This window comes from Paroedura picta, chromosome 10 (genome assembly GCF_049243985.1).
Source record: "Paroedura picta isolate Pp20150507F chromosome 10, Ppicta_v3.0, whole genome shotgun sequence".
Lineage (NCBI taxonomy): Eukaryota > Metazoa > Chordata > Lepidosauria > Squamata > Gekkonidae > Paroedura > Paroedura picta.
Genome location: NC_135378.1, coordinates 42,494,844 through 42,522,255, shown reverse-complemented (window position 1 = coordinate 42,522,255; position 27,412 = coordinate 42,494,844). Strand labels below are relative to the sequence as shown.

Sequence of the window (27,412 nt, the reverse complement as noted above, 5' to 3'; positions counted from 1 at the left end):
TAGAATATGCATTAAAAACCAAATATGTCTCACTGAATCAACACTAGAGCTCAGTAGACTCTGACAGCTGCACAGAATCTGCCAACTCTTGTCTGAGGTTTGGGATTCAAGGACTTTTTTTGCATTGGTTGTTTCCTGCACTTTCACAGTGCATTTATGTTGATTTTTTAAAACTTTCTGCTTTCCTGTCACTTTCAATATGCACCTCAGTCAGGTAAAAATTGCCACCTACATTGATTATCCTCCCTTCAGCACTCAGTTCACTTCATTGGTGCTTTATTTCTAGATTATTTGAGGGTATCTTGGGGTCAGTTTTTCTCCGTGCTTCACTGGAAAGTCAAAGTTAATTCAAAGCATAAAGATTATCAGATTTGTTCTTTCTGTTCTTTTCTCACCCCTCACAGGCTACTTCTCCACTGGCCCGACTTGCCAGATTAGAAGCCACCAACTCTTAACCACTTTACCAAGCTTCCGGTTTTCAAATATGAAATATTTTTTTCCTTTGCTTTTTGGCCCAGTGAATTGTGTCTAGTGAACAGCCATGCTGTTTGCTAGATTTTGCTTGGGGAGAGCAAGACTTGATGTGTGTTTCTGCCTTCTGAGGAGCTTCTTTGTGAGCTCCAAAACAGGCCAGGGAGAGGGAGGAATAGGGTCAAGACCAGCATTGTGTATATTGCAAATTGTCCCAGCTTCATTCCATAAAGAGCTTCAGCTGTTAATTGGTTGCACATCAGGCTCTTAAGGGCATAGCTGCAGGGCCATTAACTTGTAGCAGACCTAACTGTAAGAGTTTGCAGTAACAAAACTCTGGCATGGAGATAAAATGTGGGGAAAGTTTCACCTGCTATATTGTGCCTGGGTGAAAGAAAGATTATTATTTGCTTCTTTTCTTCCATAAAGCTCAAGGTGCCACATATAGTCACTTTTCTCCTCTTGCTTTGAGCAAAGCCAGTAACTTAGTTTGTAGGGCATTAGACTGATGTAAAGATCACTGGTTTAATTCTGGGTTTATGCAAGTGGAATTTTCTTTGTGCTAATTTGATTTCCTTCAGACTTCTGTATATGCACAATAGGAGTGCATTAAGTGAACAAACTGGGCAACTGCTTCCTCTATGGGTCTCACAGAAACCTTTGCTCTCCCCCCTCTTTTTTTCCCCCCTCCTCCCTCATCTTTCTCATTTGCATCCAAAGTGGTAGGGAGGAAGGAGGAAGCTGAAGGCTATGCATATGCTGTTTCCTCCCAAGTTAAAATAGACTGTGGGATCAAAGGGAGAGGGAGAACACCCCATCCTGGAAAACTTTGGCTGACTCCAGGGCCCCTTCTTTGCAACCCAGTCAAGACCACAGATGGAAAACTGGGGACAAAGAAAGAAGGGCCATGAGGTTGCCTGAGGATGTGGGAGTCAAAAGGAGACAAACTAATTTAAAGAGAAAAGCAGTGCAATGGGGGCAGAGAAGTGTGCATTCCCAGTTTTCCAGAGAACTGAGTAATCCAAGTTTTACAGTACACATGCCTTTTTGCAAGACCAGCTCCAATGTAAAAAATAAATAAATAAATAAAGATTTTACAATGATGGGGGGGGGGGATGCTGAAGTCAAAATGGTTACCCAAGAGTAGATACAAGACAGAAGACTCTCCTTCATTAAAAAAATAAAAAAAAACATGCCTATCAAGAAACTGACCAATCAGGAGATTAACGTGCCTCCCACCCCAAAAAATTCAGCAATGCAACACAACCCGGGTTTTTCCCCTCTGTATCAGAATATATACTCTACAATTCCTAGGAGAGAGAAAGAAGGTACAAAGCACACTATTTGAACCAAGCCATACCAGCTTGAGTACAATGAAAATCAAGAGTAATCTATGGCTGCAGAAAAGACCAAAGTCTTCAAGAAGAAAGGCAATATACCATTCCTGTGATATTCCCAGGAGGTTTTTTGGAGGATAGTTATAATCTTTAAACAGGCCCGTGGCGCAGAGCGCCACGGACTGAATAAAGCAGTAAGGGCACTGTGGGAGGAGTTAGGGCGGGCCCTGTCCGGGATAAAAACTCGGAGGGGCCAATCAGGAGCCAAGTGTCCATTCGCGCGGCTCCCCATTGCCTGCTTCAGCCGAGCCGCGCAGACAGCCACGGGTGAGCGGTCGGCCGCGCAGCCTTCTCCCGGACGGCGGAGCGGCCTCGCGGTGTCTATGACGCTGCGAGGCCGCTCCGCCGGCCGGGAGAAGGCTTGGGAGAGCCTCGGGGGGGCGGGGGGCCTGGCCGCCTTCTCCCGGCCAGCGGAGCGGCCAGGCCCCCCCGCCCCCCGAGGCTCTCCGAAGAAGGCTTGGGGCAGAAGGCTTGGGACAGCCTCGGGGGGCGGGTGGGCCTGGCCGCCTTCTCCCAGCCGGCGGAGTGGCCTCGCGGCATTGGAGCGCCTTCCCCGGGGCCTGGGCAGCTTATTTTCGCAACGGGGGAGAAGGAAAAAAGCTCCCCAGGCCCTGGGGAAGGTGCTCCGCGGCTCGCAGGCCGCTGCCGAAGGGAGCCCCCGGCAGTCGCGACGACAAAATGGCCCCACGCTGCCGGCTCTGAAAAAACAAACCGCTGCACGATCCACTGCTCTCCTTCAAGCTGCCGCCGCCAACCAACACTTGTAAGGAGCCTTCCCACGGTGAGTTCGCCCCCACTACGCTGCCCCACCAGCCTGGTCCGTCCCCGTCTTCTGCCTGCCTCCCCGCCCACACAGACAACCCCGCAGGAGCCTTTGCCAGTTGGGAGGGGGGTCCTAATATGCCTGCTAGCGCCCATTTCATTTTAAGGTGAAATGGGCTTTAAATCTAGTAAATATATATTGAAGACCATTATACAAGAGGCAGTGCAGCAGCACATTTCCAGCCATTTCAGTTTTCCCAGAGGCATAAAGGTATAAGTGCCCCTGACATGGTACAACATGGTGTTTCACTTGTAATAAAATGGATGGAAGAACATGGAGAATAGCTTGACAACACCAAGTTTCTTCTTCTTGAACTGATGGTATCTTGCAACAGAACTTCAGTGGTGCTGAAGTTAAATGTCCCACATCTTTTGCTTAACTTCAGATTTAGTTTTGAAATAACACAAAATTATTAAACTGTGATGGATTGTAATTTTTCTTAAAGACACCTTTTCCATTTTGACTGATAGGTGACTGTTAGTGCTAAAGGTACAAGACTTACAGGAGAGAAAACAAGCTGCAACCAGTAATTGATCCTTCCAGAGAAATTAAACACACTTCTAGATGCAAACCCACATTAGGACCACAATGAGAGGAGATTGCAAGTACAATTCTCAGAAATTCAGTCTGAATGATTTCAAGGGTTGTATCGCTGGCATATGTGTATAACTGGGACCCATATAGCAGCTGTATGATAATGATCTTGGCCAAAAAGCCATAGCTAGCACTGGAACATATTGGCCTCCTAGACTGCTTTTTATAAGAAGACTGCTACTTCTCTGGCCATTCCCAAAGATATTTTTAATTTGAGTGTGCCAAGACCATAGGAATGAAAAACTACATTAAAGTATTTTAAACACTCAATAGCATTCCCATTAATCATGCATCTAGGCTTACATCTTCTAGCAAGCACAGCGCTATTGGACTTGCTTTTGGACTTCTCGTTAAAGAGAATTCACAGTAGCTCCTAGACCACTCAAACCAACATATCAATTACTTGAGAAGGGAGTAGGCTGTATCACACAGAATGTCAGGGTCAAGGTTGCCATACTGTCCTGTGCTCCAGCCAGCTGTGTGCTCACTTTGAGTGGTGTGCTGTCACCACACATATCAAGCATCTATTTGCAGATACCTTCCCTTGAAGGGGGTGATAACACAATAGCAGTGGTGAACATGCAAGTGAGTGAGCAGGGAGCAGCAAAACTGACATCCTACCATTCCATTCACTACTACATGTCATTCCTTTCAGTTGTGCAACCATGCTCACCAAGTGATTGCAGAGTACACTATGAATCTAGGTCTCCTATGTAATAATTGACAATACATTACATTATGCAAACACTTTCCAAACTTTTCCAGTCTTCTGATTCTGGCACCCCACCAGGTGAGTCACTAGTAGCACACAATACATTTGTCTCATTAAAAAGCCACACTCAAGTCTCCTTTGTTTTGCAATATAAACTAGGGATTTCATTTTAACAGCTGCTAACAAGTGAATGAATCTGATTGGAGCATCTGAACGTTTCATGCTCAAGAGTGAACATTTTCATCAAGCTATTCACTACAACTCTACAATCTCTTTCAATCTGGATCTCATTCCATTCAGACTCCACCAGCATATATTTAAAGATAGAATATTTTTTGTTTCAGTGTGCCTGACCACATACCAGCTTAGAGCTTCATTTTCCATATTGTTGACCATTCACATCACTTAGACAGATAGTCCTGTAGCTCTGTTCAAACTGTGGTTTGAACTTTCCTGAATGGCTGGTTTATTCATCCACAGCCTTGGCCACTGCTCAGCAGATTCTGACCATGTTTACATATTCCATAACAGAACAAGAGAATAATCAGTGTAAGGTTCATTCACCTACCAAATGGGCCCCCCTTTTGAGAGAAATTTCTAAGCAATTGTGATGATCTCAAATGTGATTGGCATCAATTTCCTTCTCACTGCTCCTGGGCCCTTACTAACTTTAGGGCAAGCAGAAATGTAACATATGCAGCTCACACCAGCACTTCAGGCTGCACACATTTTGATTTTCTGGAGATGCAGCCATTACAGGGCAAAGAGCCTCCCTCAGGAAAATAAAATGCTGGCACCTCTAAATGAGCTAGCCTTTATTTTAGTGCATCTCAGTCAACTGAAAGCATTTGAGTATTCCTAGGCACATGTGATCACTGGGGGTGGGGGCCCTACTACCGCTTTGCTATTCCCTTTATAAACCCCTGCTGGCTTCAAATTAAGATAAAGAGGATCACACACAAAATTGCAAGGGAGAATTTGTTTATAAACTATCAGTCGAGGGGCCATAATGCTGCCCTTTATCATTGCTTGTCATAGCATTGACAACCTATAAAGCTCCTTCCCTTGCATAACTCTTCATTTGTCTGTTTCTGTGCCAACTTATACCCTGGCAGATGCCTGGCAGGTATCAGCTGTATGATTTATTACCTCATTTAATAAACAATGTGAAGAAAAGAATGAGATCTTTTCTTTTAAAATTACAAATCCGGCACCTTTTCTCCATTTCACCAAAGAGAACTTTGACTTCTGCATTTCAGCTGAACCATTTATTGCAGACGACAAAAAGAAAAATTAAATACGGTCTGATTCCCCCCACCCTTTCTTTCCAATCTGTCCCAGGAAGCAAAATTTATACAATATCCCAGCATGTAAATGAAACCATCCTCATTGAATATTAAATTGTGATGGCAAGCTTTCCTGAATGGATTCCACTGATAATAAATAGCCTAGACATGTTGTCTTCCAAAGATTTAATGGCCATTCATTTCAGCAGGATTTCTCTTTTCCACATGGCAATATAGCATCTCCAGAAAATTTGTCCAGACGTCACATTTCCCCCCTTGGTATTAGAGGAGGATGGTTTATTTCAACTCTAAATTTGCCACCTTAGAGTCTATGACTTTGTGGTGTCATGTAAGCTGCTTTTTACACTATGGGCAAACTAGTGTAACTATCAGTCATTCTCTATTCCTCAGGAATCCTGGCAGTTCTAAATATATGTGCATATTTGGTTGGAGAATGGCTTTGGCACCTGTCACAGAGAATTCTCAGGATCACAAACCGCTAATCTAGGTTCATTGGGGAAATCCATAATAGTTAACTACAGTAGCATAAAAGCAGTAGTAGTTGTCATGTTATACTTTTACTATGTTTAAAGAACTATCCATGACAGATGTGAACTTTCTTAATAGGGAGAAATTGCAGAAGGTAATTCAGATGTGTATTGTTTTAGTGTAATTATACTTTTAGCCCAGCCTGACCAAAAAGTTTGGAACGGCTCATAGCAATTTTATCAAATTGCTATGGCTACCGCTATGCCCCAAACATGTTCAGTTTTATAACTAGATTACTAAAAATGACTAAACAAAAGCATTTTAACCTATCATATACAATGGCCCTTGAGTAAAGGTTGGTCTATCATCTCCTTGCAGATTACTTTCCTCATCCTGAAGGTCCCATTTTGATTTGAGAGTTTTCTATTAAATGTGGCTGGCCTGTACTGTGAACCAGGGGATGTTAAGAACCACGTTCTCTTGTAAGACTCTGATCTGTGTATCTTTGGTAGGCATGTAGAACCTTTTTGTTACAACAATCTTTTGTTGAATACCTTAGGGAATACCTTAGGGTTAATTTTAGAAGTAAAAATAGACAAAGAATATACTAGATTGAAAACTTTAATCAAAGGCAGTGTTTTTACTTGTTTAGATCTATTCGCTAAAATTGTGGAAACAGCAGAACTATAGGCGGACGTACAATTCTGTTGTGTCTTTAAAAAACAGGCTCCCAAGGCACTGTCTCCTGTTGCAGACACAGGGGATTGAGTAAGACAAATGTTGGCTTACTTTCATTAGCAGAGCCTTAGCAACTGTTCAGTTGCTGCAAGCCGGTGGCCAGTTGCTGATGTTGCTCAAAAGTGGATTCCCCCATGCCCCTACTTGTCAAAGCCCTTCAGTTATGCTGACTTCACACTTCTTCTTTAAAAAAAATGTTTTGGATAATTAATAGGAGAAGAAAGCCCACTTGGAAAGGGCATCATTTACAAAACCATATGCCAGAATGTTCATCTGGCCTTGGGCAGCAGGAACCGGAGGGCTCCTGCATTCGTTTTGGCTGTGATTATGTCGTCGATGGAAGTTTGCCAACAGTGAATATGCTGTGAAAAGGTCTAAAATGTCAGTCGCTTGTTCTGTGTGTTTAAACAAAGAACATTTGCAATTTATGAAGCGTCTCGGAAGTGGCTTGCAAATAATGAGAAACTCGGGACAAGCTAGACTGTAAAAGGCTGCTGAATGCAATGGCATCCTATAGATGATGCATCATGTCGTATGTTTGCCGGTCAACTTTTCACAGCTTGTGTTTCCATGTCCCCCCTTATTTTTACAGAGCACTTGAAAGAGAGGCTGGAGGAATATATGGCTCAGTTTGTTAAAGTGAGAATTGTGCGTACCAAGAAACGAGAAGGACTCATTCGCACCAGACTACTTGGAGCCTCGATAGCTAAAGGAGAAGTCTTGACCTTCCTGGACTCTCACTGTGAAGTCAATGTGAACTGGCTGCCCCCCTTACTTAGTAAGTGACATTAAAAGTTGAAAAATAACATTTGTTATGTTAGAAGATGTGATCCACTTTCAAGAACCAATTAAATGTGCCGGGTTAAAATGAGGACTCAGGAACCCAGCAACAGACTTATGTCTTTGCTTTGAATTTTTAACCTTGCTTTGAATTTTTAACCTGAAAGTAAAGCTTCTTAGACTATGACATAAGCATTGTTTCCAGGCAGTATATCAGTGGGGTTAAATGTGTTTAGGATTCAGCAGTGAGAGTCTGAATGACCCATGGGTGACTCTTGAACCTTCATTAATCTAAAATATTTGGGTCTGTTCATAGATAATATTTATTATTTATTTATTTTCAAATTTATATCCCGTCTCTTTGACAAATGTTATCTCGAGGTGGCTTGCAGAATACAATGGTAAAAACAGAGTAACCCCCTAGAATCCCATTAAACATTAAAAGAACAATATCCCTATTATCAACAATAATAAAGACGGTGGTATAGGCTCAACAATATTCCCCCCAATCCAATCTAGCTAATTCCAGCTAGGCCCAGGACCATGGTCCCAATGATATAAACTGGGCTTTGATCTTCCACATTCCATAAGGGAATGCCTAGGATAGGGTGGGACCCCCTGTTCATAACTCCGATCACCTGATATTTTTCAGATATTTTGCTGATATTTTTCATAGTGATGCTTGTACACTTGCCAGTTCAGTTCACTTCCCATTCTCCAGTGATGATCAGGAAGCCAATTAATCGACAGCTCACAACCTGTCTGTGTGCATTTGCAGGCTAAATCTACTTACAGTCATCTGAAGCTGACTGACAGCTGACAAGGGATCTGCTATGAGCCAGCTTCTGGGAAATTTTGCAGAAAAGTGTTTTAGGGAAGGGGAATCAGGAGCCAACTACATGGTGACAGGCAGAAAATCAGGTAATTCTGATCTCCCACCCTAAAAATTTTGCTGCCTCCCAGACTTCATAAGTGTAGCAAGGGGTAGGGGGTGAGTAGATTTCTTTCCTCTTCTGCCCAACCCAAGCTTGGGCTACTAAGAAAAGGAGAGGATATGGTTTTGTTTTCCTTCTCTGCCTTTTGCAGTGCAAAGATCAGAAGCATTCCATCTATTCCTGTCCAGCTTGGAATAGAGGGGAATGTTTCCTTTTGTGATTTCACAGTGTGGCTATTTTTCTGAGGAAGCAGAGTGGATAAGAACTCAATTCCCAGATGATCCCCTGATTAGCTGTGAGACAGCTGCAAGTTGCTCAATGCAATCCGAATATATCCCTGATCAGCTCACAGTCTGATCAGGAGTGTCAAACAAAGTAAATTCATCTGCCAGACAGGATCGCTAAGAAAAGTGCAGCATCCCTAATCTTCCAGAAGAAATTGGAAAATACGAATGTTCTTTATTTTTGTTCAGTTCTTTTAATAGTCTACTCTATCCCTAGAGCTTGGAACAAGGCACAGCTATCAAGGAAGATGCACATTGCATAGCTGGATGATTCTGATATATTTTCTAACATCATCAAAATCTGTTGTAAAATTTTGATTTTGTCTTAATCTCATGAGTACAATACTGAGAAGGCTGTGGGGGAAGAAACATATGACTCTTTCATATTCAATTGGCTTGATCGTTGTTGCAAATGTAGCCCAGACCTTGGAGTTAATGCTAGTAGCCATTGTGTTCAGAATAGCAAACTCATGAAGAATGATTTGCTACTGACCACTGTACTGGATTCCAAGCAAAAAATACCAAAACTCCATTATTCATAGGTACAATTGCAGTGAAGCAAATGCTGAAATCCTATATGTTCTGAATAGTATTCATCAAGTCTCTGGAGAAGTCAAAGCATTAGGCTGCTAATCAAGTAATGCTAATTAATGCTTTATATTCAACTGCCCATATTCTGTACCTCCCAGAGCTGCAAAGAAATGGGCGGTATAGAAATCTAAATAAATAAATAAATATTATTGCTGGCTTCTTTGGTTCTTCTCCATACATTGTATTTTGTAGTATCTATCAAGCCAGGGTTTTCCCTTTGGATCATTAACAAATACAGTGTCACAGCCAAGGATTATGATAGCAAGAATTTTAAAAAGCAGAATATCAACCATGTACATTCAAGGACCAAGTGATTATTTACATAATTCACTAAAGAGTTTTCTTTCCTCTTTTAAAAGCATATAACTATTAAAACAAATTGTAGTCATCCAATGTAAACTTCATGTCAAAAATATGATTAACGTTATCTAGTTTGAAATCAGCCAGTCATGTCTCTCACATGAAAATGCCTGAATGTGTGCTTGAAAATGTGTATTTGTCCTTTTTGTGCTTTACATTTCTATATCATTAGGATAACTCAAAATGTAAAGTACAAAGAAGTCCAGGGAGCACGTCAATGGATAAAGCCTGACAAAGGTTGGGGGGAGGGGGGGTTCAATGGGTTGTTTTATTTTATTGTTGATTGAAATATATTTTATTGAATTTTGTAAGCCACCATGAGCTAGCTGGCTAGGAGTGGTGGCCTAGAAATGAAATTAATGAATAAAAATAAATAAAAACACAGTTGATGGGCCTTTCAAAAGAGAATTACCAAGTCAATGCCCTCAAGAGTTAAGTTACACAAGAGGCTGATGATATTCTTAATAGGCAGCATTTTCCTGGCATGTTTCTGTTGCTCACACTTGAAGCTAACATCAGTGGTGTTTTCATTTTATGTTATTGCTTACTAGCTGACTTCTTAGGTGACAGATTGGGGACAGTTTAGTGCAGCAAAATGACAGAAATACAGATTACTTGACTTCTGCAGGTCTCACTGGGATGAGACTCACTTTGAAGAGCTATAATTGCTTTTAATCGTTGGCCAAGTGCATCAGGCCCATTTCAGATAGAAGCCTGACTCAGATTTGAAAACTAAAATGTTTTTAGGGCCATAGGGATCCACCTAAACTATCTTCAAGCTTCCAAAAATTAGAACAGGGATTCACTTTGTGATAGTATGATAGGTGGCTTGACGAGACCTGCCTTTTCATTTATAATTCTCTGTTCTCGTCTTTCAGACCAGATTGCACTCAACCACAAAACTATTGTGTGCCCCATGATCGATGTCATTGACCACAATCACTTTGGCTATGAGGCACAGGCAGGGGATGCCATGCGTGGAGCTTTCGACTGGGAGATGTACTACAAAAGAATACCAATTCCACCAGAGCTCCAGAGGGCTGATCCCAGTGACCCCTTTGAGTAAGTAGCAACAAAGACAAGCCTTGGAATGAGACACAATAGGCAGCAGTAGTGAAAAGCATGGCTGCAGCAGAGCCTTCTGGCAATTAACCTCAAATTAAAGGTGGCAGGGTGGGGGGAAGAAAAACAAGTGGAAGTGAAAAAGGTCAGGATGTGAAATTTCAAAAACTGGAGGGGGATATAGAGAGCTCTAGTGGCCAGCTATTAGGGCCCCATGGAAGGAAGACTCCAGCCCATAAAAGTTCAGAACAGTTAGCAGGAAAGAAAAACTGGCCGGGAGTTGGGAATAAATATATCTGTGCTGATTCTCTTTACTATTCCATAGAGTAGCCTTTGAAGAGACATTAGTTTATTATTTCTTTGCTAGAGACTGATGCAACAGATGAATAAAAAATGAGCCTGCTTTCTGCCAGCAATGGCCCTATGCATGATTGATGGTGTTGCTACTGTATACATATTGCTGTAATTTAAACACAGGGGTATAACGCAGAACAGTATCCAGCTGACTTGTGAATAATCTCAGATAAGCCATCTTTTTATCCCTGGTATTGTATGGATCAGATAATTCACAGTAACCATCTCCCAAGTCTCTGCACAGTAAAGTCCATTTTTATTTGATTATATTTTTCTACAATACGTAAAGACAAGCTGGGATTTATCTGGATCAGCTGATGAAGAGAGGGGAGAGGGTGCCAAGGAACTGGAACTTGAATTATTTGTAGCTATTGAAACTGTTGTTCAGTAATACTGAATACTAGGATTCAAAAACTGGTTTAATGCTGTTACTTTCGGTGCGACTAAACCTGACCATTTCTACACAAGGAATTTGCCCCTGCACAGCCTCTCATTGCTCATGGGTTTTAGTGTTGCTTCCTCATGGCATTGGCAGCAACCTGCATCTGTGCAGGAGTTAGCACGAGTTGGCACAAGTTTTCGTCTAGTTTGGTCGCGATGAGGGAAATCGCAAAATCCTGCTTCCTCATTCTTGTCATGCTGCAAATCAGGGCACAAACAGGGGCAAGCCGATCTGCAAGGAGAAACATGCAACAGTCTCCATAGTGTTTTGCCTGCCCTCTCACCTGCCCTCCCCTCTCCATTTTCAGATTGCTATTTTTTTATGGAGTGGTCCATGTTGCTACAGGACTACAAAGCAACGTGTCTTCAGTTCATGTAAAATGTTCTCTTCAGTGTGCACAGTAATATTAGGATCAGGCAACAACCCATCTAAAACAGATTCCTGTTTGTTTTTCCTTGTGGTGGGGTATGAACGGGGAAAGGGGGGGGGCATGTGATGAAGCAGCGCTTAGCTTAGCATCCGTGATCTGTGTTTTAAATCTTTATTGAGAACACACAAGCATTGGGGTCCAATTACCACAACCAGCCTATCACAAATCTACCCAAACATAAAGACAGACCATTATACAAACAATCCCAAAAAGAGAACTAAAGAAATGTGGTGTGATCCCATAGCAATGCAGAAGTTTAAGGGTTTTTCTTTTAAAAACTGTTTGATTTATGTAGCAGGTCCCCATAGCTATGCAGAAGTATTTTTTAAAACAAAAATTAATTTTGGGACTTGGGCTCCAAGATCACTGCAGATGAGGACTGCAGCAAAGAAATTAAAAGATGCTTGCTCTTGGGGAGGAAAGCTATGGCAAATCTAGACAGCATCCTAAAAAGCAGAGACATCACCCTGCCAACAAAAGTGTGTCTAGTCAAGGCTATGGTCTTCCCAGTTGCTATGGCTATGAAAGTTGGACCATAAGGAAGGCTGAGCATCAAAGAATTGAGGCTTTTGAACTCTGGTGCTGGAGAAGACTCTTGCAAGTCCCTTGGACTGCAAGGCGAACAAACCGGTCAGTCCGAGAGGAGATCAAACCTGACTGCTCTTTAGAAGGTCAGATTCTGAAGATGAAACTCAAATACTTTGGCCACCTCATGAGAAGGAAGGACTCCCTGGAGAAGAGCCTAATGCTGGGAGTGATTGAGGGCAAAAGAGGGAGACAACAGAGAATGAGGTGGCTGGATGGAGTCACTGAAACAGTCAGTGTGAGCTTAAGTGGACTCATGGGGTTGCGATGGGTGGTACACGACTTCGCAACTAATAACAACAAATAGGAGATAGCTATGTTGTTGGGCAGTATACAATTATCATGATGAAGCTCTCTTTGACTGCATCTATATGTTTTTCTAGTACCCAGAAGGGTGTCAAAACTGCACATTACTCTGGTTTTTCTTTTTCTCCCTTCCCCAGGGTTGTTCTGTCAGTAAGATGTCTCCACGCATCAATGGATGTTGCACTATCAGTGTTGTTTAGCAGTCATTAATAACTGGATAATTCAGTGTGAATCATCTGATCCAGTTGCAAATGATTGCTATAGTGTAACAATAACACAATATCCATTGATATGTGGATACAGTCAAGGATAACCTGGGAGGTAGGCTGCTTAGCTTTTTGTTGTTTGCTCAAAATGATCTCCTCCCCCATCTCCACTCCAGTTAAAATATTCAGGAGCCTGTTTCTAATGTTAGAGAGATGTGATCAACTAGTTATTTTGTTTTTTTTTCCCCTTCATATATCTTAAGTCTTAAGATCAGGGCCTGAAATATCTCTACTCCCTTTTGTGTGTGTTTTCTTAACACCCAGCCTGATTATGAGTTCTGGAAAGTCAAAACCTTGCATACTGTTTTGCATTTTTGTCTTAATGAATGGAATTACAAGCCTATTGCAAGCAATTTTTCTTCTCCATTTTTTTGGAAATTCTTCTGATAAAGCAAGAGGGAAATGCTAGATAATTGATTAGAGACTGTGTGAAACCATGTAATATATAAATGTATTTTCTTCCATATACCCACTTCTCAGTTTTCCCATAGAGAGTGGGATTGGAGGAAGATCAGGATATTGTCACAAAAAACTACAACTAAATTTCATGATTGTGTTATATAAATCTTGGATTGCACACTGAACTGTTTCATGGCCAGATCTCTTAGCCTTTCATGCTTTTCTTGGGGCTTAACTATGCATTGTGTTTTTCCAGGGTTGTTCCCTGGATTGGCATGTTGTGAAGTTCCTTGCTTTCTGGGTATGCAGAGGCCCAATTTGTATTGGAATCATGTGTTAGGAGAAGGAGCTAGATCTCCCCCCTCCCCATGCTGTTTTCCTAACCTGAAATGAGGGACATTGTTTGCCATGTCAGGGCTGCACATATGAACAGGTGAGTTATATGTTAGATTTCCGCAACAGTGCAAATGGCACTTTCTGAAGACAATTTTAAATCAGGAAAGCAGTGGAGGAGAGAGAGGCTAAGCCCCCTCTGTGGTCCTAATCTAAGCAGGCTCATGCATGCCTGGGCAGAACTTCAAAACACACATCTCTACCCAATATGGGGCATCCTCAGCAAAAGCATAATGTACAGTTGGGTTTCAAGTGATTAGGCTTTACTGGCCATTTCTGGATTCTTTTGTTGCACACACAGACACCATTCAGACTGTCACTTTTTCAAAGCTAGAAGAAAATGTTACACCAGGCTTCCAAAAACAGCATGTTTGCCTTTAATTGCATTGATCAGTACATTTGTGCCAGATTGTCCAGGGTTTTGCGTAGAAAAAAAACCAATGCAAACTACAGGTTTCCTTGTCTCAGATATGTTCCATTTCTCTAAACTTGGAAAGTACATTTAAGCCTCAGAGGAAAGAAACTGAAATTTAAACAAGAGATTAAAATCTGTGTGTTTGGCTTAAACCCCCAAGAACAATTAATGTCTCCCCAGGCACTTCAGCTTTCACAGTACTCCACTACTCTATAAAACCTGCCTGCTGCAATAAAATGGCAAATGCACAATTGCATAGCATCTAAACAGCATCAGCCTGCTATAGATTAAGCTTCAAAAATTTATGTTGTTTCTTAAAGGTCATAGTACTGAATGGCGCCTCACTGATCATTCAGCTCAGTCTTCCCAGCAATCCTACACAGGCTTATTCAGAATCTCACTCAAGTCAACTCAGTGTTATTTAAAGGATTCATGGGATGGAATTTGGATTGGTGCCACAGCACTTGTCCCGGCAGGTCAGGCCTGCAGCACATTGCTGGCTCAGGGAAGAGATCTAGCTGGGCAACAGCTGATTACAAAGGAGGAACAGGAACCTGAGTTCCTACAGCCAAGGCTGCACAGAGTCAAAGTCCTGTACTCATGCAGGGCAATCAGTACCAAGCAGAAGTAGCCGGGAAGGTGCGTTCAAGATCAGCATCATAAATTCAGTCTAGGAGTTGGCAGGTGACACAAGGCAGGCAGACAAATTCCAGAGACATAGTCACAAGGTCCGGTGCAGGGTCAAAAATCCAAAGAGTCCAGCAAGCAGGAATGGGCAAGGAGGGTGCCAGCTTCCTAGTGCAGTGCCTAGTTGCTTCCATATCTGCTTTCCCTAGACTGTGGCTAAAATGCAGCCTACTGATTGCCTAGGCAATGGTTCTATGCCTACTCAGTGTCAGATAACTGTAGCTGCCTTGGAGCTAGTTTCGCATATCTCCTTCTTTCATTCAAGATCTCTTGAAGTCTTTTCCTGCAGTGCTGGATTGTGGAGAGTGAGCGTTCTGAGTACTCTGAGTTACTGGTCTGCTCCTCTCTTTCCAGCTGCTGTCTGTCAGCGTCCAAGACATTCCCACTTGCAGGTGTTTCAGCTGACTTCTGATTAGACACTTCCTGGCTGGTCTGAGCTCTTTCTTCCAGCAACTCTTCTTCCACCTCTGAAGAGCTTACAAAGGAGGCCTTGACAGCACTGGAATATGAGCATAACCCTTTCTCTACTAGTTTCATAATCATGAGCCGACATGTATTCAGGAATGAGTGACATAATGGTGATGGTCAAAACTGAGCTCTCCAGAGCACAAGGACGAACCACACACTTCGTGGGAGACCAATAGCATGGCTACCTCTCACTTACTGCCCACCAGAGAAACTCTCTGTCTGGCAACCAGAGGAACCCTCTGTCCACAAGGTTGGGGCAGGCCTCAGACCCCAGGAAGAGACAATCCTGCCACCAGACCACAAAGTGGTTCAACTACATGTGCAGGGAGGCCAAAGGAGTGAGTGGGCAGTGGCAACATTGTCCATGCCTAAATGGTCACAGATGCTGGCAACAACAGCTGGTGAAGGCTGTGCACCTCAAGGGAATTGTCTTCCTGGTGCACATGCTCCACCTGGTAATGAAGGATGTTATGGTTCTGGGGATCACTGTCACAGCTACCTGGAATGCTGTATCATGAATGAGTGACACAGTTCTTATTTTCCCTTGTGCGGCTCCCTGAGTTTGTCTACAAGGCCTGAGTGGTGTCAACTGGAAGAAAGTGTGACCAGTCTGCTGGTGGTATCTAGGGGTGGACCCTACATCTGCAAGCCACACATTTAAAAGGAAGCAGCGAACTGATGGAGGAGGTGCAGAGATGACAGCTGTGCACACTCTGGAAGCTGTGCCTGATTTGGACTGGAAGTGCACAGCTGACATGACAAAACTGCCCATGGCCAAGAATACGAGAGGCTGCAACTGTAGGGGGAGGGCCAGGAAGGGTGAAAGGAAGCCACACCAGCCAGCAAGGGTGACAGAGTGAACAAAGTGGCAACTTGGTTGGCATAGGCAGTGACTGGGGACTGAGGCCTGAGAGGCAACCCAGATGTGGAAGATTGGGTAGGGGAGCATGGTACTGTGGGGAGACCAAGGAGGGCACCCAGGGCAGAGAAGTCCAGGATTAAAGGCCCAGCTCTTACTGTGAGGCCACAGCACTCATTCCACGCCATTCTTCAAGGACCCTTGACCTGGTCCAAATATATGTATTCCCTAAAAAACGTACTGCATCAATCGGCAGATCAAAGCCATTCTCAGCATCAATTCCTGTAACCAAAGAGGTGATTTTTCTAGCCATCTTGATCTTAGGAATTGCTGTTGATCATATTCACAATATGTTGTATACTGGCAGACAGGACAGGCTAATGTGTGGGCTGATTTGGGTCATTCATAAGTTTTGTCTTAAAAGGGCATCATTATCAAGATATATAGCTTTGACATGTCTGTGTTGTCAAACATAATGAGCACCTGATGGGGGCAGGGACCGGGGGGGGAGAGAGAGGAGAAGAGTGCTGCAAACACTGTTTATGTTTTGTTCTGGAATAACTCCAGCAACTCATCCTCTAACACAAGAAGGTCACAGTGTGTACTACTGATGTCCTGTGCTGCTGAAAAGAGACCACAGTCAGAACCTACTCACTTAAAGTGAAAAAGCCATACTAGTTTTCTCTTTGCCCAACTATTACTTTGGAGGCAAGCTGAGAAAATTGTATGGGTCCGTCTTGCCCCTACGTGGACAATCAGAGGCCATTTTGTCAGATGAAAGTTTTTGCTTTGACAGGACCAGGCAGCTTGCTGAACTTCACAGGCAACCAAGCAAGTCGCATTTAGAATTAAATTACCCTCTTCGCCATCATCCTGTTTGGCAGCTGATGACCAGTGGAAGCTACTGGACACTTTATTGCTGTGCAGAAATGCTTGATTGTAGAGAGCTGGGATGTTCTGATCCCCTTGAAATAAGAATTGTTGCTTTGAATTGTACTTCCTTGCACATTGCTGTTCAGATAGCAGATTGCTTCCTGATTACAGTGGGAACGAGAGCCTCTCTGCAGAAAATGTGATCTTGCATTGTTATTCCTCCCCCCCCCCTTTTGTTGTGATCTGTTCAAGACAAATAGTTTTAGGTGAAACCCTAATGGCTTTGAAGAACCCAGTTATTTTTCTTTTTATTAATTCTGTGTTTGATGTGTTTGATCATGGGTTGTAGAGGAGACAAAAGAAGAGTTCTGTTTGTTTTGTTTTTCTTCTTATGCCACATGGGAATGTATGAGTTTTATTCCCAGCTCAAAGAGGGAGATATTCAGGAAAGAAGAAAATGCCCCTTTAGGATTGCTCTACTTCTTCTATAGTCAACCAGTTCTCAGAAGGTGGTAGTCTAGCCTGTCTATAACTTGTTAGCCAATATTTGCCTTGGTGGACCAAGAGATGAGAAGCCACCGCTCTGGACAGCAAGTAAGCCACTGCTCCAAGTCAGACTGCTCCAAATTCATAGTAAGCCTTCAGTTGAGTAGCAGTTAATCTGTGCAGTGTCCTTATATCTAGTACCTTTGCTAACAAAGAGTCTGGTTCCTGTATTTCCTTTTCCATTGAGCCAACAGCTCAATGTGGTACTGGCAGGAAGACAGAGGCACCATCAGAAGGAAGCCTGGATGGTTGTCATGGAATTTTCCACTGCTTTCCCAGCAGAGGAATAATTTAGCTATGCAACAGTTTATACATGAGTAAATGTATCTTTACATTAGTTCTCCCTCTCGAGTACACAGAAAGCAGGAGGAAACACGAGAGCCACTTACCCAGCCATTTAAGGAAGTGAAAGAAGTTCAGGATGCAATCCTAAAAACACTTTCCTGGGAGTATGACTAATTCATAAATACTTCTAAATAGACCTAGATAGGATTGCTGTCCAGCCTAGAACTCCTATGTGCAACCCTATAAGCTGCTCAAGCCTCCGGCCCAGCTGATGCTTTTATCCATCAACCTAGTAAAGAACAAAAGCATGTAAAAGGTTGGCAGATTTGTCCCCAGAAGCCATATAATCCAGATTCAAGGGACAAGGAAATAATGTTTTAGAATATTCTCTTATTGTTCAGGTGTAGAAATGTTATGAGAGGAGTAGCCCTCTCAACACAGAAAAAAATGAGATGAATAGACTGATTGCTCTCTCTCCTTCTACTCAGAAAACCCTAAGACGAGTAAGAGCAAGCCTGGTTGTATTTCTTATTATTCCCACCTGCACAGTCTAGACTCTAATCACGTTAAAAGCTGAGGAATCCAAGGTTAAGTCATCCTGAATGTGTGATGGACACCATAATGACTAATGTCAGGGGAGGCAAGTGTCTGTTTTAGCATTCTGTTTATATGAACGGGACAGGAATCCAAACTCCAGGGCTGCAACACCATTTTATTATAGAGACACAAAAGGGCACAAAGGAAAATTACCAACAACATTTGATTTCATTTCATAGATAAAGACACCATCATCAGTGAATTGGATTTCTGGCCCTCTTCTCTCTCAGGTGGGTGTGAGATGGGGACTTCTGGGCATCAGGCAGATCACATTAGATACAGTCTAGTTTATCAGATTAAATAAAGCTCAACCTTGTAAAATATATGAATGTCATGGTGTATTGTATTGTTTTAAGAGCAACTGCCTCTAATCTGGAGAACCAGGTTGGAGTCCCTACTCCCCAACATGCAGCCAGCTGGGTGACCTTGGGTAAGCACAGTTCTCTCAGAGCTCTCTCAACTCTACCTATCTTACAGGGAGCCTGCTGTGGGGAGAATAAGAGTAAGCATTTGTAAGCCATACTGAGAGTCCTTCGGTTAGGAAAAAGTGGGGTACAAAAAACAATGTTTCATCTACATATAAAGAAAGTGTCCACTTAGCTTTTTTTGTTATGTGGAAGCTTTTTATAACTTACTTGCTCCCTGAAATCCCCCCATAATCCTTCTCTTTTCATGTACATTGTGTTACAGACACATTGTCAAAATACATGGCATTCAAAATACATACAGAAACATTTTATCTAAATAACTGTTCAGCAAAAATGACCTTGATAAACATCCATAAAAATGGAACTGTACAATATTATGTCACAATGTGGAACAAATGTTAAAATGACCACATGTAGTATAGACATGCTACATATCAATAGTTCTGTATGCTTACATCCTCTTCCTGTTATTTATTTCGGGTTCTGCTAACTCTGCACCGTTCAATGTGTTTAGTGTCAGACATATGCTATTGAAGATTAACAGCACAAGAAAGTCTACCTCCCTCATCAAACATATCCCTTCTTCATAAGTGAAAACCATTCCTAGAAGTGTTTTTTAGCAAACATGTCCTAGCCTACATTGCAGACCAGGACTTCACTAAGATCATTCACGCTTCCATCTAGAGCAAAGTGATACCCTCCTAAGCTCATTAAGTGTAATTAATTTAGAAGGGTGACACTATGCTTAGGATGGTCCTACAAGACTTTCTGCACATCTGCCTCTCTTGGTATCATCACTCTTTTCTTCTTCGGTCTCCAATCACAAATTGAAATACTCTGTAAGCCTGAACTGGCTTTTCCACTTGATTCTGCCTTTGGAAGTGCTCCAAAGTGAGTAGGAGGAACCAGCAAAAATTTTCAGGCTCAGTAAACCTACTCTCAAGTTTTATCCTTTTTGTGACAAAGTCGAGAAAGTTGTGACAAAAATGGCATGCAGCAACTTTATCAAAAAGATACAGCATTCTGTTCTGTTCCTAACATCATCTGAAGAGCCCATAGAGTGTACGTTAGAAAATGTTCTTTAAAAGAAATGTTTGTTCTTCTGCTGCTGCCCTCAAGACCTCAGTAGTAAGCTTTTATTTTGCCAGAGTTCTTATATCCAGGTTAGATGATCTTATTTCTTCAGCAAACTTCACAAAAACCAGATCTTTCGTCATCTGCCCACCTAAGTTTAAACTCCTGTTTTGTTAAACAACAAGGGAGTACAAAAGACCAAAGGCCTACAGATCCTTTAATCATCATTAATCACATTCAACAGGCATGGGGGGCACTAAACAAATTGGAATAGTAATGATTGTGGGACACATGGATACTACATCTAGAATTGCCAGCTCCAGTATGGGAAACACTTAGAGTCATCAGGGATGTGATGCCACAGGGACTACTCTCCAAAGCAGCCATGTTCTCCAGGGGAACTTAGCACTATAGTTAAATTCCAGGAGAAATCCAGGACCCATCTGGAGGTTGGCAGGCCTACCTGGATCCCATCTCTGAGGACTCTAGTTCAGCATGCCTAAACAAGCTTTTAATTTCCTTTTGATTCCTTGGATCTTGCAGAACAGGTCTCTTGGTCTTCCTTTTTTGTTGTACTCTTCTATTTCTTTATACTGGTTATTGTTATACTCTACATCAGTGGTTCTCAACATGTGGGTCGGGACCCCTGTAGAGGTCAAACAACCCTTTCACAGGGTTTGCGGCAGGGCAAGCAGCTTGGCCAGGGGGCGCCATCCACACAACAGCCTTGTGTGGTAGATCGAGATAGAGCATTCATCTGTCTGGAGCAGCAGAAAAAAATGAGATCGCCATGGTGGGACAGGAGGCAGAACTGAACTGAGAAACCCCAGGGGGAAAAAAACAATTTATATACAATCATGAATAATGGATCTTCACAGCATAGGTCAGTATCTGTTTAATTTCTGTGAAAGAACACTTGCATAATTTTATGGTTGGGGGTCACCACAGCATGAGGGTCATGGCATTAGGAAGGTTGAGAACCACCGCTCTACATGCATTTAGACTTCTTTTGTGCAGTACTTATCAGGGTTAGCTGAAGTGGCTTCGTCCACCTCCAACATCATTGGAATTGTCCTTTCTCTTCTGCTGATGTGGTCATTGATCCCTGAAAGAAGTAGATACATCTTAGTTTGGCGTCTCAACCGTGAAGGGTGAGCCAAGAAAGTTGTATTCTGCAGGTAGAACTCCTTGTGCTTGCAGAAGAATTGCATTGGAGAGTTACAAAACAATTGCTGATAAAAGGACCATCCAAAAGCTGCTACCATCTCTAAATACAGAGTAGTTGCCAGACATCCAGAAAGTTGGAAGTCTCACCATTTCCCCACCCTCTCCCAGAGTTGACATAGCAAGATTTAAACTAGATAAATACCTTACAAATCTGTCAAACTCTAATCCATTCATGTGAACACGTCATTAAGAGGCATCATCATTCAACCGGACAATTTCATGACACCTGTTGACTTCAACAAGTCTGCAGAGGAAAGGGCGCACAGTAATGGGTTTAAACTACAAGTACAACGATATAGGCTAGATATCAGGAAAAACATTTTCACAGTCAGAGTAGTTCAGCAGTGGAATAGGCTGCCTAAGGAGGTGGTGAGCTCCCCCTCACTGGCAGTCTTCAAGCAAAGGTTGGATACACACTTTTCTTGGATGCTTTAGGATGCTTTGGGCTGATCCTGCATAGAGCAGGGGGTTGGACTAGATGGCCTGTATGGCCCCTTCCAACTCTATGATTCTATGATTCTATAACAACACATAACAGCACATTCTTTTCATTTTAAAATATGTTTTAAAAAACGTTGTGACAATAGGCATCAATATTATAAAGTCAAAGAATCATTATTCATGATATTAGAACATCTAAATATGACCTGTGAATAAAATTGATATATAATAAACTATCAGAATATGATAAAATCAGAGTCCAGTAGTACCTTCAAGACCAAGAAAGACCAATTTAAGACCAATTTATTCAAGGTGTGAGCTTTTGAATGCAAGCACTCTTCTTCAGACTAAGAACTCCCCACACATCAGCAGATGGAGAGAGCTGAGAGCTTAGTGGCAGATGGTCCTTCCTCCTCACTAGCTCTTGCTCCATCTACCACTAAGCTCTCAGCTCTTTCCATCTGCTGATGTGTGGGGAGTTCTTAGTTTTGTCTAAGTAGTCAAGTCAATTAGACTTTATTGGCATTTTTAAAAGTAATGTAATATACAATCAACAATAGTTCTACAGAATTCAGAGGGAAACTCATATAACTAACTTGTTTTGCTTTAACTAGCTTTTGTAGAGATGGCTTATCACTCTCACACACTCCCTAGGATCTAGTGATCTGTTAACCAACCCCTTCCCTTCCTCTAGCACCCCTTTAATGATGCATTTGAGTGGGACTTATCATAGTTATGTAGAACAAACTTCCAGCATTAAAAATAAAAAGTTTATTTAAAAGAAAATATCCATACATACTCTGTGCAGCAATGAGTGGAGCAAGATTATAAAATAGAGGTGCAGAAATATGCTCCTTGGTTAACATACTCAGACTGTTGTTATTTATTTTTGAGATTTATATCCCACTCCTCTCCCATAGCACAAGTCTTGGGAGGCTCTCAACGTTTTGAAGAATGCAAAAAAACTCTAAGCTTCATCATTAAAATTTAAGCTTTATCATTAATTTTTAAAATCATAATTAAAATTATTATTGTTGTTGTTATTATTATTATTATTATTTAATTTATATCCCGCCTCCCCCCAATTCCCTAAAACAATAAAAGCATTCCACCAGGTTGGGGCCAGGACCGAAAAGGCCCTGGCCCTGGTCGAGGCCAGGCGAGCTTCTTTGGGAATGGCGATAGGGCGATAGGCGGTCCCTCAAATCTTGACACACTTCTAGTACTTCGAAAGAGAAAACACCGGGGAAACCAATAACAGCTGAAATTAGAAGGATTAGCCAAAGGCCTTGCTGGAACAATACTAGGATAGGCTCTTTGTTCTTAACATTACAGCTTCTATCAGTCATCCATTGCCTTTTCCAGGCTGCCTGCCTTTTGTTATCTCCATGTGTTAACTGTGCCCATCAAAATGGAACCCAGGAATCTCAGGTCCTTCCTGCACATTATCCCCAGATGGAACCTTTCAAAATGAACCTTTCCCCCCTTGAGTCCGGGAAATTTTATTTCCTCACTCTGCCCTTTGCCTCAGCATTTGAAATCCTCAAGTCTCTGTCAGCTCTTAGGTGTCATGTTCCTGCCAGGGTGTGAGATGGCTCTTTGATTGGTCTTTGCCGGCTACAAGCATTTCCATAACCAAGTCATAAGTACTGGCTTAAAGGAGCCATTAACAGGATAGGGATGACTAAGAGCAATTAACTGTTATTAATTAATTGCAAAATGGTGCCTCCTAGTGTCAACCTGGAAAGGCAGTTCAAACGTATACTCTGATCATTCACCAGACCAACCAAAGCTGTTTCAATCCCATAACCAGACCTGAAGCCAGATTGGAAAGGATCCAAACAATCTGCTTCATTCAGGAATCCCCAAAGTTTCCCCCGCTGATTTGATCACCTTGCTCAAGAATGGTTCATTCATGAATGAGCAGTTGTTTGTCAACTCTCCCAGGTCAAGGATAGGTTTATTTTGTATGAGAGACAAGAATGTGTGTCGACAATCATAAGATTTTATTGTTTCTCTTCTTAGCATTCAATTTAGCATTCAATTTTGGAAGCCTTTTGAATGACACTTATCAACAAGTTTTATTTTTAAGAGCAATTCTTTGCTGAATATAATTTCCTGCTTTATCATTTCAGGCACTAAAGGTTCTCTTCTGTCACTATATGCAGCAATTACTGGCATGTGCCAATTCTGACGATGATCCAGTAGGATACAGAACGCATGTATTTTGTGAGGACAGCAGAAAATCAGTTTCTTGAAACTGTATTAAATCTGGCAATGTTGTGATCAAAGCAAACATAATATCTTGCTTCCTGCTAAAAATGGAGGGTCTAAAACAACACTGTCAGGGAATTACATTTCTATGACTTGAAGAGTAACTCAGACATATGTTTATTTAAGTACAAAAATCTGTCTCCAAGATAATAAGAAAATGCACGTTCAGAGGCTAAGGTTTCCAGAACTTTGCATTTGAAGCATGTCCTTTGGATGAAAGCTGATGTGTTAGGAAAGGCACTGAAGCTTCTCAGCCTCTGCTTCTGCTTTCCATGGTTCTATAGCTCTGTTCTCTCCCTTTCTAAGTAAAAATAAATTGCTTCTTTCCAGAGCTGTCAATTCCTTGCTACATTCCATTAACTTGAAAGGATATATAGGGATACTTTCATATGTCATGCAATTGGTAGGTCAACACATGTGCTCTGCTGGCTAATTTTGTGGGTGTCAAAGCAGCAAACTGGTTGCTGTGTGATAGAGCAGCTCTCATGATAAATATTGGGTTTATTTGGCTGGCAGGCCTTCACTGTCCTGTATTAACTAGCTATGCACTGATAGTAAGAGGAAAAAACTCCTTATAGTCTTTGAACAGTCTCTCTGCAGAATTTTGGAGCTCTCTTGTCAGTCAATTATCTGGACATCAACGCAGGTCTCTAATGTAGCTAAACTTATGAAAAGCTCCTAATGTGAAAGGTGATTTTATTCATACATGGATATATATTACATATGTATGTGTATGAATCAGATTACCTAAACTCTCATAAATTCTGTTTAAACTAAAGATGCCCAATGGTGATTTCTTGACTCAAACACATTTCCTGCTAAAATATAAACAAAAGAAAGTCAGAAGTGAAAGGACAAGTTACCTGTTGCCCTGGGCCAAACTGCTTGGGACTGTCAATAACATATTGATTTAAGTGACTTAGATTCAAAATTTTAAAATGTCATTTGAACCAATCGGTATGGAGAAAATTGAATTTGCTATCACTTTAATTGGTAGCATAGGCCATTTTTAAAAGTTGCACGTCATTGTGTCTAGAGCTTCGGGTTTTAAATTTAGCCAGCTATGTAGCTATAATTGCAAAGTTTTTAAACTGGCTTGATTTACAAACCTACTGTATGGAGAAGTCAGTCACAGAATAAAGGACCAGCCTCCTGCATCTTAATACATTTTTCAGCAACAATATATAAAACACCAAGTGAGGTATGAGGAAAAACTATTTAAACCTTCTGTCAGACATAACTTCTATTCCAGTTTTATTCATTCATTAATTCATTTACTCATATACCACCCCTCATTGTGACGTCTTGGGGTGCTGTTTGCTTTTCCCTGCTGCACAGCAGAGTTGGTAATGGGGCCTGTGGAATAGATGTGGCAATAAAGGCATGTTAAAGGGCTCATTCACGTATTATAATGTCAACTTGGGTGCTGATGAAAATGCACACTGCATGGACAGCTTATTGTGTTTGAAACCATTCATAAAGCAGCTTTGATTTGGACAAATTTCACATTCAGCAGCAATAAGTCCTGGAAAAGAGTTTAGTTGATATGGTTAACATTTCCCAAATCATTTGTGGAAAGCATTTCCTGCAAGCAACAAAGTTTGCATATTTATGGCCTTGGCAGAAACAACACTGCCAGCATAATTTAAGTGGCCCTCAGTCTCTCTTGCTGCTGCTGTTGTTGTTAGGTGCAAAGTCGTGTCCGACCCATCGCGACCCCATGGACAATGATCCTCCAGGCCTTCCTGTCCTCTACCATTCCCCGGAGTCTCTCTTGCTGAGAGAGCAGGAATCTATTGACAGAAAGAAAATAGTTGAGGTTCCTTCCCACTGCCAAAAGGCTAAGGTTAAACTGTGGGTTGCATTAATTCCATGATGTTAACTGTATTTGTTCTGATAATCTGAATATGAAAATGTTCATAGCAATCAATGTGACAGTAAAGGAACAGCGATCATCACCCTTCTTTTAAATAAGGGAATATTGTAAGAGATAATAAATAATCTATGGTGAGTGATGTTATCAGTCTGCCTTCAACTAAGACAGGCTATATTGGTTCATCTAGCCCCAGACTGTTTCAGATAGCAGCATCTCTTCACTCTGTAGCAGAGATTTTTCTGAGATCTGCTGCTTGAGCACCTTTTCATTGGAAATACCTGGAATTCCCCTTTGGCATACACAATATGATCTGATCTGCTACCAAACTGTTTCACATCTCCAGTTTGAATGTATAAATTATCTTCCTTCTCTCCCAGAAATCAGAAAGAGGACTTGCCTATGTCTTCAAACTGTTAGGAGAAAATATGTGCCTTAAAATTTGAGAGTGGGATTATGGCATCATGGTAAAATGTCAGCATAAGGTGAAAAATCAAATTAAGATTCAAATAATAAAGGAACCTTTAAATGCATCTCCTATTTGCTGAAAGGGAGGTTTTAAAATTATTTTTTGTGCAGCAAAAATATCTCACCTGGGCTGATTCTGCATTTAGGTTGTTTATTCCATTGTGGACCTGCTAAATTCAGATTGATTTGAACTCAGGTCTTCCTCTGTCCCCCCAAATTGAAACAGAAAGTGTTCTATACTCAATTGGAGAAGCTCAGAAGGGGTGGGTGCCAAGCACAGCAGGAATATCTTTCTTTTCTTGAATAAGGGGGTGTGAGAGAGGATTGGAGACAGCAGAGGAAGAGGCAAATCTCTGTTGAGAGAAGTTAGGGCTTCTAGAGTGCAGTCACTTTAAGACAAGCCTTGCAACTGGGAATCAGGAAGACTTTGAACTGACACCCTGGCCTATCAGGGAAGATTGCTTTGCTACAACCTTCAAGGCATGAGGCATAAGGCAGCAAGTTAATTCGCAATAAGCAGAGAGCTTCACACTTACTGATGGCGATTTTTGAAATATTGAGGTTTATATCCACTCCAGGATATTGTGGAGAAATTTAAATCGCTCAAAATCAAAATGTAAATTGAATTCAGTGTAGACGGAAGGGATTCATTCAAACTGGGACTGGGTAAAAAGCCCCATCCAGACTACACTGTGGTTGAAAGTTTATTAGATCATTTATGAATTGATTCATTTTTACCTCATGGTGACGAACTATGTAAACTTGTCTAGGACCAATGAGGAATCTGTCCCTGGGCAGCCTCTGGTTGCTGGTGGGTTTTATAGCTTCTTCAACATGACGTCATCTGCATCCCGCGGCTTTCCAGGGGTTGGCTCAAGTTTGGCCAGATTTGCCTTGAGATGAGGGAAATTGCCAAAACTGGATTTGCCACTTGTTGTCTCACTCCACATCAGGGAGCAACCAGGGGCAGGCTTGTGTGGAGGAAGAAATGTGTGACAGTCCCTGCAGCATTCTGCCCGCCCTTGTACCCACCCTCCCCTCTCCATTTCCTGCTCCAAGAATTTTTTTAATGGCACAGTCCACATTGCCACAGGACCACAAAGCTACTTAGCATACGTTAAAATAAAAATTTTCCCTAAAGTGTCCACAGTCTTTTTGGGATCAGGCAGATTAAAAAAACAATCCCATTTGTGTTTTCTG

The 27,412-nt window shown here is 41.8% G+C and overlaps 1 protein-coding gene across 4 annotated transcripts in view; it reads left to right on the top strand.

Moving 5' to 3' along the window:
- Window positions 1-27,412, top strand: part of GALNTL6 (polypeptide N-acetylgalactosaminyltransferase like 6) — a 542,786-nt gene that overhangs the window by 439,730 nt on the left and 75,644 nt on the right. For all 4 annotated transcript variants that reach the window (XM_077353588.1, XM_077353585.1, XM_077353586.1 and 1 more), the window contains 2 exons: window positions 7,103-7,288; window positions 10,339-10,522. In XM_077353588.1, the coding sequence (XP_077209703.1) occupies window positions 7,103-7,288; window positions 10,339-10,522 (370 nt within the window). The remainder of the gene's footprint in view (window positions 1-7,102; window positions 7,289-10,338; window positions 10,523-27,412) is intronic.